This window comes from Pseudopodoces humilis, chromosome 22 (assembly GCF_049639895.1).
Source record: "Pseudopodoces humilis isolate 2021_Gansu_Grassland_sample_001 chromosome 22, ASM4963989v1, whole genome shotgun sequence".
Classification (NCBI taxonomy): domain Eukaryota; kingdom Metazoa; phylum Chordata; class Aves; order Passeriformes; family Paridae; genus Pseudopodoces; species Pseudopodoces humilis.
Genome location: NC_142221.1, coordinates 7671437 through 7686290, shown reverse-complemented (window position 1 = coordinate 7686290; position 14854 = coordinate 7671437). Strand labels below are relative to the sequence as shown.

The following is a 14854-nucleotide window of genomic DNA, read 5'->3' as shown; positions in this document are numbered from 1 at the left end:
TTTTGTAGCTATACATATACACAGCCACCCCACAACAAATCCTTCCTGCTAGCTGCTTACTGGCTTCCTCCTGCCTTTGACCTCACCTCTTGCTGCACAAACTCCCTGCCTCAGTTTCCCCCGTGTGAAAAAAGGAGGTGAATCTCCCTGCCTGCATCTGCAGGAGGTGGGAAATGTCAGTGGGATGCTTGGGGCAGAAAACCACCACCCACCCATGCAGACACATGATTCCCTGCCCCTGGAATCCCTCACCTGCAGAGAGAGTGATGGAGCTGAGCTTCACCCTGTAGAGGTTGCTCCTGACCCGCCAGTGCTGCACCATGGGGTACCCCATGGCCTCGTCGTACTTGATGTCCCCTGCAAAGAAAAAGCAGGTGGGTGACTGGGGAATGTTTAATGCCCCCACCTCGCTACGTGCTGCAGGGGTGAGAAATGGGGTGGTGGAAGGGCTGGAAACTCCCAGTGGTGCCATGGGCTCACTGGAGTGCTGGCAGGACCAGCACTGGGGTGGCTGTGACTGCCAGGAGCTCACAGGGATGGAGATGCTGCTGGGCTGGACTCCCACATGCCTCAGAGTATTTTTGCCCCAGGCACATTGGAAGGATGGCACAAAGGGGGTGATGATGCCCCTCAGGAACCACACTGGGATCCAGAAGAGGTTGTTCCTCCTGTGCTCCCCCCTGGGATGCTGGAGCTGGGGGCAGCTCGTACCTGTGAGGAGCTGGAGATCAGGAAGGGGCTCCGAGAGGACACCACGGCACTGCTCCTCCACGGGCAGCGGGATCACCAGGAGGCCATCAGCCAGCTGGGGGAAGTCCTTGATGAAGTTATTCTCCCTGCAGAGAGAAAAAGACAACTGCAAAGCAACGATGCAGGGCACGGCCGGGCAGCGGGGCTGGGCAGCCCTGGTGGCACGGGGACAGGAGGCTCAGGAGGGCTGGGGGACACCTGCTCCAGCAGGAGCCCTGCCAGGGGATGGGGTCTGCAGCCTCTCCACCAGCCAGCCCTGGCTGTGCAGCCCTCTGAGGTGTTGCCTAATGAGCTCCCCAGGGAGTGCAGCCCCATTAGTGCTCCAGAAGTATGGAACTGCTCTCAGCCTGGGGACCCGGCCACTGGGTTTGGCCCAGATTTTCAAAGTGGGCCCCTGGAGAGGGGGCAAGGAAAGACAAATCACTGCTACACACCAAAGCTGCCCCTTTGCACACCTGCAGCATCTTCACAGATGGACAGTGGCCAAGCTCTGCTGGGGCTCCCCAGGCAGCATTGTCACCAGCAGAGTTTTCACCGCCCCCAGTGACTCGCTCTCCAAAAGGCAGGAAAAAGTAAATTCTACAGACAGACACAAAAAAACCCCGCTCTCGTGTACAGCTCACAGTGCAATATTACCACACATGCAGGATCTTTTCTAACCTTGGCAGGTATAACACTGTATAATAGGCCCCTAATGAATTGTTTCTAGAACAACAGTGCCAGGGAAATTATTTGAAATGGTGAACAGACAGGTCTCTGGGAGACGAGCCTCCCCCGGTAAGCGAAATGCCTCGCGCCTGCGCCGGGGAAACAGGAGGGGGCATTTTAAATATTGATCTTAGAGCCAAAATATAGGCCAGGAGGCTTCACACCCTCCGGGTGTGGAGACAAAAGGGCAGCAGAGCAGAAGAAAGGGAGGTTCCTGCAAAATCAGGTCAGCCCCAGGAGCTTGGGGGAGGTTCAGACTGGCACCGCCTGCCCCAACTGCATTTTTTGTGATTCTGTTTCCTTTAAACAGCTGCTGATTTCACTCACCCTCCCTGGTTTTACCCCCTGTAGCCTGTCCCTGGGGGGATGATCTGTCATCCTGTGGTCCTCTCACAACTGGGGACACCCTGGCCACCTCCAGGAGCCCCAGCACAGCAAGATGCTGATTTCAGGGAACACTTCCCTGGGATACTCCCATTGCTCTGGGGCCCAGATGTGCCCAGGGTGAGCAGGAAGCCATAGCCCTGTGAAGCAGCCTGGGGATGTTCCCAGCCCCAAGGCGGGAGAGGAGCACAGGGAGGAGCCTCTGAAGGTAGGGACACAGTGACTGGGGCACAGGAAGTGTTCAGGGCCAGACTGGATGGCTCTTTAAGCAATATGGTCTAGTGGAAGGTTGAAACAAGATGATCTTTAAGGTCCCTTTCAACCCAAAGCATTCCATGATTCCCTGGCTGCACAGGCAGCCTGGCTCACGCTACAATCCCATTTCAGAGCCACCAGCCTGCATCTCAGGAGCCTCACTTTCTGCACTGCCTCAGTGCAAAAAAGGAAAAGTGCTTTATTTTTCTGAGGGGAAAAGCCTCCTCACTCACAGCGTGCTCCCAAATCTCCGATTGATCCCGCTGGGCACGGGATCCCCATGGTGGAGTGTTCTGCTGCTCTGAGCCCTTTGCTGTCACAGCAATTCCAAATGGGGAACTGCAATTACTGCTGGAGCTGTGTGGGTAGTGGGAACTGGGGCTGCAGAAGTCAGTAGGGAGCAGGGGAAGAAGCATGTTGGTGTCTCTGCTGCTCTGCCTCAGCAGAAAAGGGAAAACACCAGCGCTGACAAATCCCAAAGCCAGGGAGAAGCGTGATGCTGCACTGGGAAAGAGGGATGCAGCTGCACTGAGCCTGCCTGACATCCTGGAGCATGGAACTGTCCCTTTCCTGACAGGTCAGCTCCCCATCCTGCACCAGGATGAGCACCAGGGTCACTGCCTGCCCAGCCCCATACCCCACCTCTGAGGAGGGGATTCCCAGGAGGAAGCTGCTGGAACCTCCCAGGTGCTGTCCCACATGAGGAGATGGGCCTGGTATGCCCCAAGGGACACAAAGAGATGACAAGAGAGGTGCCAGAAGCTCATGTGAGGCACAGCACAGTCCCTCTGCAGAATCCTGACTGCCTGCAGGGGCAGGATGGTGATGGGGACATGCCAGGCAGGGCACACTGCTGCTGGGGTGAGCCCAGGGCACAGCATTCCATGGGCTGGCAGCTGGCAGAGGCCTGCAGCTCCTCTTCCACAGGGCCTTCCTAATAACCTGGGGCTTGCATGCGCTGTGGAGGCACAAAAAACAGTTCCTGCCAGACGTTTTTGCTCTCTGGAAGCTGTGATCAAAGCCATCGGGCTCTGTGCAAGGGGCAGGGACACGGATGAAGGGAGGGATGTGACAGCATCCCTGGGCATGTGCTGCCACACGTGCCAGCAGCACCTCTGCACGGCTGCAGGGCCAGGTGTGGGGTTCACAGGGTTATTAATCATCAAGGTGGGATGCAGATAAACCTGCCTGCCCCACAACATCCTCCTGTGTCTCTTGTTCTGCCCCTGGCATCTCCCCAGTGGAGCAGCTGCCCAGGGCTCGCTGGAGCCGTGAGCACGCAGCGCCACGCACACAGAACCCACTCCCCGGCACAGCGCTCTCCTGCTGGGGATCTGAGCATCTCCCGAGGCATTTTGCAGATACTGAGTCATTTCAGGAGGAAATGCAGTTTCTCCCAGCAGCATCTGACCCAGAGCACGTGCCTGCCTTGGAGGGAAGTGACTCCATATAAACAAGCCTGATGCTGGGAAAGGTCAAATGGCCAAAGGCTTTAGTGAGCTCCAGTACTGGCAGGGTGGGATGAGGAGGAAGACTGGATTAAACTGAGTTCAAAATCCTGGCTTTGATGGACACTCGGTGTATCCTGGGCCGAGTCCTGCAATGCACCCACTGCCTGGGGTGACACAAACACCGACAGCAGCTCCCACATCCCGGGCTGTTGCTGCTGGGGTGACAGCAATTAGCAGATGTTCAGGTACCAGGAGCAGGGCTCAGGCAGCAAGAGCAGCTGTTCTGCTGTCCTCCTGGAACCAGATGCACAAACCAGCTGTGGTTTTGGGGACTGTGACCTTTAATGACATGGCCAAGGTCACGCAGCAGAGCCGAGGTGCAGCGCTGGCAGCAGCTCACACAGCCCGTGGGAAGCCTCCAGAAAGGACAAAATGGGGTTTGGGGAGAGCAGGAGAGCCCAGTGCAGGCTCTGGGGAAGGGCTGGAGTGCTGTGGAGAATTGGGCCATTGGCTGCTGGATTCTGCTGGCCCTGGGGCACCATGTCTCCTTGCTGAGATGCTCAAAACCAAGCTGGCACTGGGATTTTGGCCTGCAGCAGGGAAAGATCAGCTGGTGGTTGACATGCATTTCATTTTCCAGTTAGCAACACTGCTGGGTGAAGGAGCAGCTTCTCCTCTTTACCTCAGTCAGCTGTGGCTTCCTCCCTGGGCACTCTGCTCCCACAGGACATGGCCTTGAGGATGGACTGTGCAAACCAACCCCTCCTTCCAGCTGGAAAACTCCCACTGCACATTCCAAACATCAGCTGACATGGGGCTTCCTGCCTCCACCCAACACCCGCAGCAGATGCACACCCTGCGCCACAGCACCTGGGCAAGTACATTCATGAAGGGGCAAATATATAAATATTATATATAAAATGACCTCACAAGTGATTAGCTCATGCCCTGAAGCGTGAGATTTAATTACCCTTATCTGAGCCAGCACAGCTACAAATGTTAATCACATTATCATCCAGCAGCTTATGTTCAGCAAAGTGACTACGCCAGGGCCGCCCTTTCTGCTATGCAAGTCTGAGAGGATGCCTGCTCTGGCAAAGAATTAGTTATTAATCTCACTTCTTTCTGTCCCACAATGGCTTGGGGAGAACATGATGGATTTGAGGTTACTTAGTGCCAGCTTTTCACCCAAATTTCCCTTGGAGGAGCTGCCTGCTGGGGTGGCTGCAAGATCAGCCTGACATGGAGATGTTGAGAAATAGCTTCCTTTGAGCTTGTCATCACCAAAAAAAGAAAAAAAAATTGTTCTGGAGTCACTGGGAAACAGAAAAGAGGGTGTCCTGTTGCCACAGCCACTTAGGAGAAGGTAAGCACACTGTAAATCTCCCCCAGCATGTCTCCATGACCTCAAGCACTGGTGAATTATAAAGGTTTAATACAAACCCTGTGAAGCAGCAGTTACTTACTCCAAATTTACTGAGCATTAATTTCAGCGAGGCCCCACTCCTGTAGAACAAGGCACGATAAAAGAGGAGAGACCAGTCAGGTTTTGCCAGGTTCTGGAGCCCCTTCAGTGCCCCAGCTCTCAGCCTTAACCACTGTTTGCAATGAAATGTGCTTGGGCCAGGCTGCAGGGAGAAAGGAGAGCACCAAGAGCATCCCCAGAGCAGCCCCTGATGCTGGGGACAGGACCTGTCCCTGTGCTGCTCGTCCATATCCCCCAGCCTGTCCCACCTCAGTGCCAGCAATAAACAGCCTGACAATATCCAATAGCTGCCTTACCCCCGGGCTCAGGGAGAATTAGCATTTAAATCGAGGTGTTTCAGGAGGTAAATCACACCAGACAGACAGACCTCCTGGAGCAGCCCATGGAGCTCCTGCCCACCAGGCTGCGGCCACTGCGAGGTGACCTGGGTGCAGTGTCCCTTGTGGGAATGACTTGTCCAAGCTGAGAGCTGGAGCAGGCTGGACACGTCCTGTGGGTGCTGATTCCAGCTCTGAGCTGAGCCAAGGCTGTGGATCCTCTCCCACAGGATGTTTGGGTGCTGTTTGCAATCCTTTCCCAAGCGCTGCTCCAGCAGTTCCACGCCTGGCACTTTCCCTTGGCATTGTTTGGAACGAGGCAACAAAACTCCCACTGACTCGAGGAGCCAGAACTACCCACTGGAGCTTCCCAAGGAGGCTGGTGCCTGACTTGCACCCAGTTCCTCTGGGATTTGGGCACAGATCCTGCAGCCAGTGGCTTCTCCATGCACCAGCAGCCCCAGTTTTCCAGGGAAACCCACACCCCAGCTGCAGTGCCCTGGGAAGCACAAGCACAGCCTTTTAATATTAATATTTGCCTTTCCAATGTAAATTCAGACCCAGCTCTCCACTCAGCACACACATCCATTCTCTTTAAGAATTTGAGGTCTTAAACATTTCTCTTTTTTTTTCCCCTTCTCCTAAGCTCCATTGTTAACCTTTAAGATGAAGATATGGCGTAAAGGTTTGGAAAGGAATCAGGAGGGACCTTGGAAATGAGCCAGGAGCAGTGTTAATACTGGGCTGCACATCATATCTCTTTGGTTCTTCTCTCCCCCCAGGGTGACTTGGACTGCTCTTGACTACCACCATGGTATTACAAACTCTAATGAGGTTTGGAAAATAAGAAACCCACTGCGGCGTGGGAGAAACTAATAGAAATTGTTTTGTCTTCTCTCTATTAGTCATTAGAAGCAGAAAAAAAACAGCCACAGGGAATGGCAGGGCTGCAAATACCACCACACATTTCATATGCTGGCACTCCGACAGTGTCATTTCAGCACAGTTATTGCTCCCACTTCCCCTCCACAACATATCTCCTGTAAACCAGTGTGGGCTCCAGCTGTGCCAGCATCCCTGTGCCAGCATCCCTGTGCCACCATCCCGAGCCCAGGGTGGCCCCAGTGCCTGGCCAAGGTGCCCACGCAGAGTGTTTGGCTGGCCCATGGCTCCACCAGCACAGGCCATGGCCAGCCTGGTGTCCCCAAGGACAGGGACGGGCAGGGGATGCTCCCACAAGCAGCAGCACTGTCAGGCAGCCAGAGCACAGCTGGGATTTGTGACTGCAGCTGCAGAGCTGCATTTCTGTGCATGAAGTTAATTACAGAACCACAAAACTATGCACAGGGTGAGGTGACAGCACCTGCAGTGACCTCACCCCTGCCAGGAGCCAAGCCCCAGTCTGGGGCTCAGTGAGGCACCTGGAGCACTTTGTCCTCCCAGCCCCGCTGGGGACGAGTGGCAGTGCTGTCACACCTTCCCACGGGCACAGCTGGCAGCATTCCTTGGGAAGTTGGGGCCAGACAAGCTGTTCTGCCTGTGCTGGGCTCCTTCTGCCCGTGCTGGGGGAGAAATGAACCGGCACAAACGCCCTGAGCTTCCATCCCCAGGGAATTGGTGACGAGGGCAGTGGAGCATGGGACACTCCTCCTGCAGCCCAGGCAGGGGCAGAGCACGACTGCAAGAGCATCGCTGGGGCACAGGGAGGGTGAGGGATACTGGGCCTGTCCCCTCAGAAAAGCTCCAGCTTTCCTCTACACAGAGCCACCAGCATCCAAACCAGGTCACGCTGCCCAGGAACCGGGTGCAGAGGAAGATTTGGGGGATCTGGATTATGCCACAGGGGACAGGAGGGCTCCCAGCATAGCTTGTCCACCACTTGTGGGACACTGGGTACAACTGATGGAGCCCCCAAGCCCAAACCCAGCACTTGCCTTCAGATTTATGCAGTCACGAGCTACACTGCAACAGGCAGAACAGCAAATCCTCCACCTCTGGAGAGAACACTTGGCATGGGAAGGAGGAAGACAAGATTTTCTGCTGCACTGAGGACTGCATCCAACCCTGCTGCTACCTCAGAAACAGGTATGGCTCGACAGCTGGCATAGCTGTGGAGCGCTCAGATGTCCCCACGCTGGTGACTGTTCCTGACTGCATTGCCTGGGGCAAGGATTCGCATTGCTAAGTCAATGTCAAGCTGATTTAGTCCTTGGATGGGGAATCTCCATCAACCAGTGCTTGCACTAGCAAGAAAGAGCGGTGACAGGCTGCTGAATGTCAGCCCTGTCCCTGGAGGTGGCACTGAAGGGGCCCCATGGTGTGAGCAGCACAAACCCACAGCCCAGCTAATGGGGACCAGCACAGAGTCCATACAGTGATGGAAAAATGCTGCTATCGCATCCTAAAGTCGTGTGATCACAATTTACTGCCTCAAACCCTCCTGGCTCACTCTCCTCTTGCTTTTCAGCTGAACATAACCCCTGCTTTCATGTGTCCTGAGTGGGTACAGAGCTGCCATGGCCCAGGAGCAGCTGCAGCTTCTGTGAGATGAGGAAGAAGCAGCAATTCCTCTCTGCAAGGCTATAAAGCCAATAAAGACCCCCTGGGATGAAAGGTAATCCATAAATCTGAGCTGTTATTATAAAACCAATCTCCACCACATCTCTTAATAATGCAGATTAACTGTGCAGTAACACCACTATAATTAATATCATAAAAGTCAGAGATGGGAAAGGCCAGCAGGCCATCCCGTGAACTGCTCCCCACAGCACAGGGAAAGGGGAAAACTCCTGGGTGCCACAGAGCTTGGGACAGCGAAGACTTGGCAGTGCTGGGCACCAAGAAGGGAGCGGTGACAAACACGGGGTGGCACAGAGATCACCACAGCTCTGCCCAGCTCTTGGTTCTGCAAGTACCCAGTGCCAACCCCTCATCCCTCCTCTCCTGTCCATACAATCATGGAATTATTTAGGTTGGAGAAGACCTTCAAGACCACTGAGTCAAACCATTAATGCAGCACTGCCAAGGCCAGCACTGAACTATGTCCCCAGCTGTGACATCCTTTTGAATCCCTCCAAGGACGGCGTAACTTCACCACTGACCTGAGCAGTCTGTGCCAGGGTTTGACACTGCTTTTGGTGAAGAAATTTTTCAAATATCTAGTATAAACATCTCCTGGGGCAACCTGAGGCTGTTTTGTCTTGTCCTATTGTTTGTCACCCAGGAGAAGAGACTAACCCCTCAGTGTGTCCCTTTGAACCTCCTTTTCTCCAGGCTAAACACCCCCAGCTTCCTCAGCTGCTCCTCATGGACTTGTGCTCCAGAACCTTCCCCAGTTCCATTCCCTTCTCTGGACACACTTCAACACCTCAATGTCCTCCTTTTTGTGAGGGGCCCGGCACTGAGCCCAGGATTTGAGGTGCCTTTCAGCAGTACAGAGGGACAATCACTGCTGACCACACTATTGCTGGTACAAGCCAAGATGCCACTGGTCATCTGGGTCACTTGGGGACACTGCTGGCCTCTCTCCCAAATCCTTATGGGTGTCATCATCAATTTTTCACAAGGTGGACTCAGAATAGCTCAGGGAACCCCCTGACAGCTGTGTGGGATCAGAGGAATGAGTGTGGACTGACCATGGCAGGGCAGGCTCTTTGCAGGAAGAGCCCGTGTCCCTGCCCACCTTCCCAAGGAAAGAGGATTCCCCCAGACCCTGCACCTCCAGTCCCACAAGGAGCTTCCAGAGCCAGGAGACACAACCCTGCTAACTCACACAGGCACCTCAGCAGCATTCCCAGACTTGGATCCTGCCCAGGGACCAGCACTGCTCCTCACACACACCCCAAGCCCCGCAGCACCCTCCCTTCCTCCCCATGCCTCTCCCATCTTCCTCCCGCTGCACGTGCAGGGCCCTGGCAGCGCTCCCTGTCACACTGGTGGGCCTGGCAGGAGAGAGCGCGTGGCAGCTCCGTGTGTGCTGCGGGATCAGCTGTGGGAATGCAAATCTGCGCTTCCCCCGCCGCAGCAGCCGCTAACAAGATAATGAATATTTTCATCGGCTGCGGAGAATACAAACATCTGCGCAGGCAGCGGCGCTGCTGGGGCTGGGGGAGCAGGAACGGCTCCCTGGCATCCCTCACTGCGGGGGCAGCAGCTCCACTGCCAGGGACAGGAAAGTTCTGTTCCCTGAGGCAGGAAAAGCCCGTGGCTGACATTCCATCAGCTCCAGTGGGTGCTGGCAGCGTCTCTGACAGCAGGGCCTTGGCTCTGGGCTGTGCTGGTGTCTGAAAGAGCCTGCCACCCTCTGCCATGGCCAGGGACACCTTCCACTGTCCCAGACTGCTCCAAGCTTTGTCCAGCCTGGCCTTGGGCACTGCCAGGGATAGCCCCAGCTGCTCTGGGCACCCTGTGCCAGGGCCTGCCCACCCTCTGATTGAGCAGCTTCTTCCTCATCTAAATCTCACGATCGTGGATGTACAATTGGTTTTGGGCTCTGCTGCAGGGGCAGCTTCCACCGTGGCCATCCCTCTCTCTCCTCATCCCTGGGACTGAGGCACACGCTGGGAGCAGTGGGGTTCTCACAGGCAATGGCCAAACAGCAGAGAGTGACTCCCTGTGGGGTTATCCTGCTACCTGCACAGGCAGGAATGAAATGGGGCAGCTCAGAGGTGCATCGAGAGCTGGGATGGGGCAGCAGGAGCAGGAGGTGGCTGTGATGGCCATGTCCATGTTCACCAAGGATGTGACAGCCCTTTTCCTAAATCCTCCCTCCACCTGGTGCAGAACCAGTCCGAGAACCTCTAGTATTTGAACAATCTCTGTTCCAAAGCATCACTTTTCCACCCTGCATTGTCTGACACTACACCTGCTTTTGTTTTTGTAGAATAAAAAATGCTCCTAACCTGCTGCAGAAGCACGTGGCTGCAGACTGGGAAACACCAAGTCAAAGCCACAATCTGTCATCCTTTTTTGGTGGGATGAAAACTTTGCAATGGAATGGGATCCAACAGTGACCTAACTGATGGAATGCTGTGCTAATTTCATTAGAGTAATTTCATAAACACTGGATTGGGAAAAAACCTCACTGCTGAGCCTGGCCAGTGAAGATGTGCTCAGAATACAGTGTGTGTCTGTGGGCTGTGAAACATCCCATACATCCCACAGCAGATCCCACCTCCACAGAGCTGCTAAACTCCTAACAACCCCTTAGCTGCTACTCAGGACCATGGCATGAGGTGTTAGCCTGCCTTGAAAAGACATCATTGCTTCCAACTAGAGTGTCTGAGGCTTCAAAGTTGTGAACAGGTAATAGAACTGCAGCAACAAACAATAAAAAGATGAATGAAATGGAAGGCAGCCACTGGAAAATAGATCCATCCATTATCCTGGCCTGAAGGGTAATAGGTAAACAAGGCACTGGTGCACTGGCTGGCGCTGGGCTCTCCAGCACGGGAATAATAAACAACACAATTATAACTCCTGTGCTCAGAGGTTTCAGAGAAAGGGAGAAAAATAGAGGGGGGGAAATGGCATTAATTTAACCACTTACAGACATGACACTCGTGCTGCTGTGGGGGAAGAAGGATGTCCCTGCCAGGGCTGGCCTGTGAGCTCCAAGCCAGGGGCACCAGCAGAGCCCCTCCAGCCTCTCACCACATGTGATGCTGCACCCAGCTGAGCCCCCAGCACAGTCCCTGGCAGCACCCATGGGTGGGAGGGCTCCAGGTGAACAATGGATGAGTGGAGATGTTTCCCAATACAGCTCTGGCACTGCCAGCTCACCCTGCTACCACTGTGCTGCTTTATTAAGGGATGATAAGCACCAAGGGGAAGAAGAGACATTCAAAATGAACTGGCCAAACTCCCCACCAATATTATGACAATTCCCCACATCATCTCAGTGGCTTGACAGCATGAACAGAGCTGTGTGGAGGTAGAGCCTACTGGAAGCAGCTGGGGCAGTGTCCATCCCTCCCTGCAGCACCCCTGACACCTGGGGCACCTCAGCACCACCTCCAGCCTGCTCCCTTCCCTTTCCCAAGGCTGGAAAGAAGCAGCAGCCCTGTTTTTTAAGTGGGAATGAGGGGAACAGCATCCTCCAGGGGCTGAGTTGCAGAGGGAAAGGTGATTCCAGTTTGCAGGATGGTGCTTGGCACGGCACAACAGCCCTGGATCCTCCAAAGCCATCCTCCCTGGATATGGAGAAGGGAGCACCAACATGAATGCTCTCCCTGCCTCCAGCCACCAAACCATTCTGGCTCCTTGTCTGCCCTTAAAACTCAAAACTTAGCTCAAAACTCCCTGGGCTCGCTGCATCTCTGCTGGGAGGAATCAGATTGGGGCTCTGTGGGTGCTGCTGTGTCCTGGGGCTTTGCAAGAGCCAGGATGAGAGGCAGAGGTAGGGATGGGAAGGGACTCTGGTGAGGACAGAGCTGCTCCCAGCTGCCATGCATTGCCCTGACATCCCATTTGCCATGCAGCAATAATCCAGCAAATAAAGCTGGCTCCACGGGCAGTATTTTGGGATTTCTCCATATTAATGGCATAAAAGCAACAGTCTGAAACTGCAAACAGCTTTTAAACAAAAATATCTATTCCCTCATGGCAAAGAGGCAGCACAAAAACAGATAAAGAATGAAGAAACAACCCACTTGGAAAATAATTCCTGAGTGATTTGGGAACGGCGCAGAGTTCAGGCTCTGCCCCACCGTGAGGCAATGGGGGGAAAATCGCTCTAATCTAGTCTTTAGTGAGCTGCAGCCATTGCTGAGCCTCTCAGCTAGACCAGGAGGTGTGACTGGAATAGATCAGCTCCAATCCCATCTACTTATTAACCTCACAGAGCATTTTGCCGAGGGGATCAACCTGTTTTAAGGAAAGGAGAGGGGTGCCCAGAAGAAGACAGCTCTGAATGTGCTTTTGGCTCAGCAGTGGAAGGACCAAGGGAAGCTTCTGGGGAGTGATGGAACATCACTCTTCAGTCCCCTCCCAAAGTGCCCCCGAGGGACTGCACTGGAGGAGTGCTTTGATTTAAGTCCTTGCAATAAGGCAGCAGCAGCAGGGATGATGAGGTGGAGGAGCAGGAACCTTGATGCTGGCATGTCCAACAGAGCAGTCAAGCACCTCAACCTCCACAGAAGTAATTAGTGGCTATTAAGCCACCTCAGTGCAGAAGCAGCTGCCCACAGAGCTCCTAACTCCTGATGGCTGGAGCAGAGCTGCAGGGATGCTGTGGTGCTCACATCCTGCTGGGCTGTGGCTTCGTTGTCCCTGGTGGATGGGGAAAAAGGTCCTTGGCAGCAGCACAAAGGGCCATGTGAGCAGGGACAGGCTCTAGGCAGCACAACGAGGTGTTCCATCAGTGCTGGGGTGTGTGTGGAGCATGTGTGGAGCACACAGCAGGAACCAGTCTGGCTGCTGCCCAGCCCTGCTGGGGCACTGGTCTCAGCAGCCAGTATCTGCTTCCTCCACCCATCCCCTGGGTGTTACCATCTCCTCAGTCACACAGCTGAAATCTTTGGATAAATGCCTGAGCCCCTGGATAAAATGACATCTATTAAAGGGGAAACACAAAATCTGAAGCAGCACTGACTGCAGCCACACGTTGGTCTGAGGTCTGAGACCCCCCCAAGCTGTGCTACATCTTCACACTCATCTGTGCTCTGCATCCTGAAGGTACCCACAGCACATCCCCAACCCTTCCAGCTGCTCAGATACCATAAAGCCATCATTGCTACACCTGATACATCCCACTGATGTGCTGAGCATGGCCAGGAGGCTGCCAAGAGGGTGGACCAGGCTCTCATCAGTGATGCCCAGCAATGGCACCAGGAAGAGGCAATGGGCAGAGACTGCTGCCCAGAACGTGAGAAAGAACTTCACTGTCCCGTCACCAAGCACTGGAACAGACTGCCCAGAGAGGGTGTGGTGGCCCATTCTTCAGCCACCAGAAGGGCACAGACTCTAATTAATTAGTGCTACAGCCCCTTAGGTGGCAGAGAGACCTCCCTGACCCCCAGGGAATGGAAATCCTGCAGTAACTGGTAAGTGTTACCCAGGCCAGGGTGTGCAAGGCAGCATTTCCCAGCACAGAGGCTCCCTCCCAACCCCATGCTGACATGCCTGGCAGATTGAGAATATCCTATTTATTAAAGACACTGAAGATACGGCGACATGGGAAGCAGACACCATTCAAAAGATTGTCACATCTGCATAGCTAAAGGATCCCAGCAGTCATAAGTCCCTCTAAAATACTCAGCCCCTTGTTCTGATAGCAGGTTCTTGCTCCTACTTCCCAGAAACGGGCTTTTAATCCCTAGTATTAGGCAGCTTCCTGCTATGTTTCAAATGCACCAAATTAAGGGCTTCTCTAACAGCTGGTGTCTTAATGCTCAGAGAGGTTCTTGAATATCTATGAAAATCAGAGGCAAATTACATCTTTTAGTTAATAATTTCTTCTCCATTAACCTCCTTCTCTTCCCTTGTTAAGAGATGATGTAATGGTGCTTCTACACCGTAACCCGCCGACACCCCTGGCAGCCTGGCTGTGCGGGAGGACGCTGCACGCAGGGAACTGAGCCTTTCTCATCATTGCCTGGTGCTTTTGGAGCCTACACTCAGCTGGGAAAGGGCAGCTGTGCTGACCTTCCAGGCTGCTGGAAGCATTTCTGGAGCAAGATGTGCTGCCTCCCTCCGGGCTCCGAGCTCTGCGGAGCCACTTCATCGCACGCTACAGCCACGTGGGCAGCTTTGCAGGTTGCTCCTGTTTCAGACCTGCTTTCTCCTGCCCCTCACTGCTGTTACTGGAACAGAAGAGACTGAAACCCCTGTGTGACAGCAGGCAGTACAAAGAACTTGGCTGTCACTGCACAGGTCCTCACTGGGAAAAGCTTCTCCCCACTGCGCACCCCGGCCAGCACAGCAGGAGCGGTGCCAGCCCTGGGAAGGAGGACTAACAGCCCTTTTTCAACCACAAAACCTGTCAGGCAGAGCCCCAGGGAGTATTTCTTGGCCCCCAGAAGATGCCATCCCAACACCTCAGGTGTTTTTTCCCCAAGGGCAGCAGGAACTGCCCCAGGTCCAGCTCAGGACTGCCCAAACCTGCCATCCTCAGGATGCCTCAGAGGGGAGGACTTGCAGAAGCCACGTGCCCCAGGATAAACCAGCCCCACAGACAATCTTTGTGTGCTTGCCAGATGGAATTCAGCCCTGACAACTGGGGTTTTGCTACCTGGAAACAACAAAGCATCCCTTAGACCCACCAGCTCCTGGAAAACTTTATCTCTGCAGCCCTGGCTCTGCTCTGATGGACCCACTGACAATTATAATGTGAGGCAGAGAAAGCAAAGAGGAGGCTACTGGGAAGATTGCCTTTGTGACCTGTCAGTTCTCACTTCCAGCAAAAGCTGCAGCTCTGCTGGCTCCAAGCACTTTGCTGGCTGTGGCTTTCCCAGTACCTCTGTGCTGATGCAGCTTGTAATGCCTCTCCCATCAAGAGAGCAGAA

The 14854-nt window shown here is 54.2% G+C and overlaps 1 protein-coding gene across 2 annotated transcripts in view; it reads right to left on the bottom strand.

The window, feature by feature from the left end:
• Positions 1-14854, bottom strand: part of ASTN2 (astrotactin 2) — a 304458-nt gene that overhangs the window by 111907 nt on the left and 177697 nt on the right. For both annotated transcript variants that reach the window (XM_005527196.3, XM_088065722.1), the window contains 2 exons: positions 712-836; positions 253-357 (listed from right to left, as the gene is read on the bottom strand). In XM_005527196.3, the coding sequence (XP_005527253.1) occupies positions 253-357; positions 712-836 (230 nt within the window). The remainder of the gene's footprint in view (positions 1-252; positions 358-711; positions 837-14854) is intronic.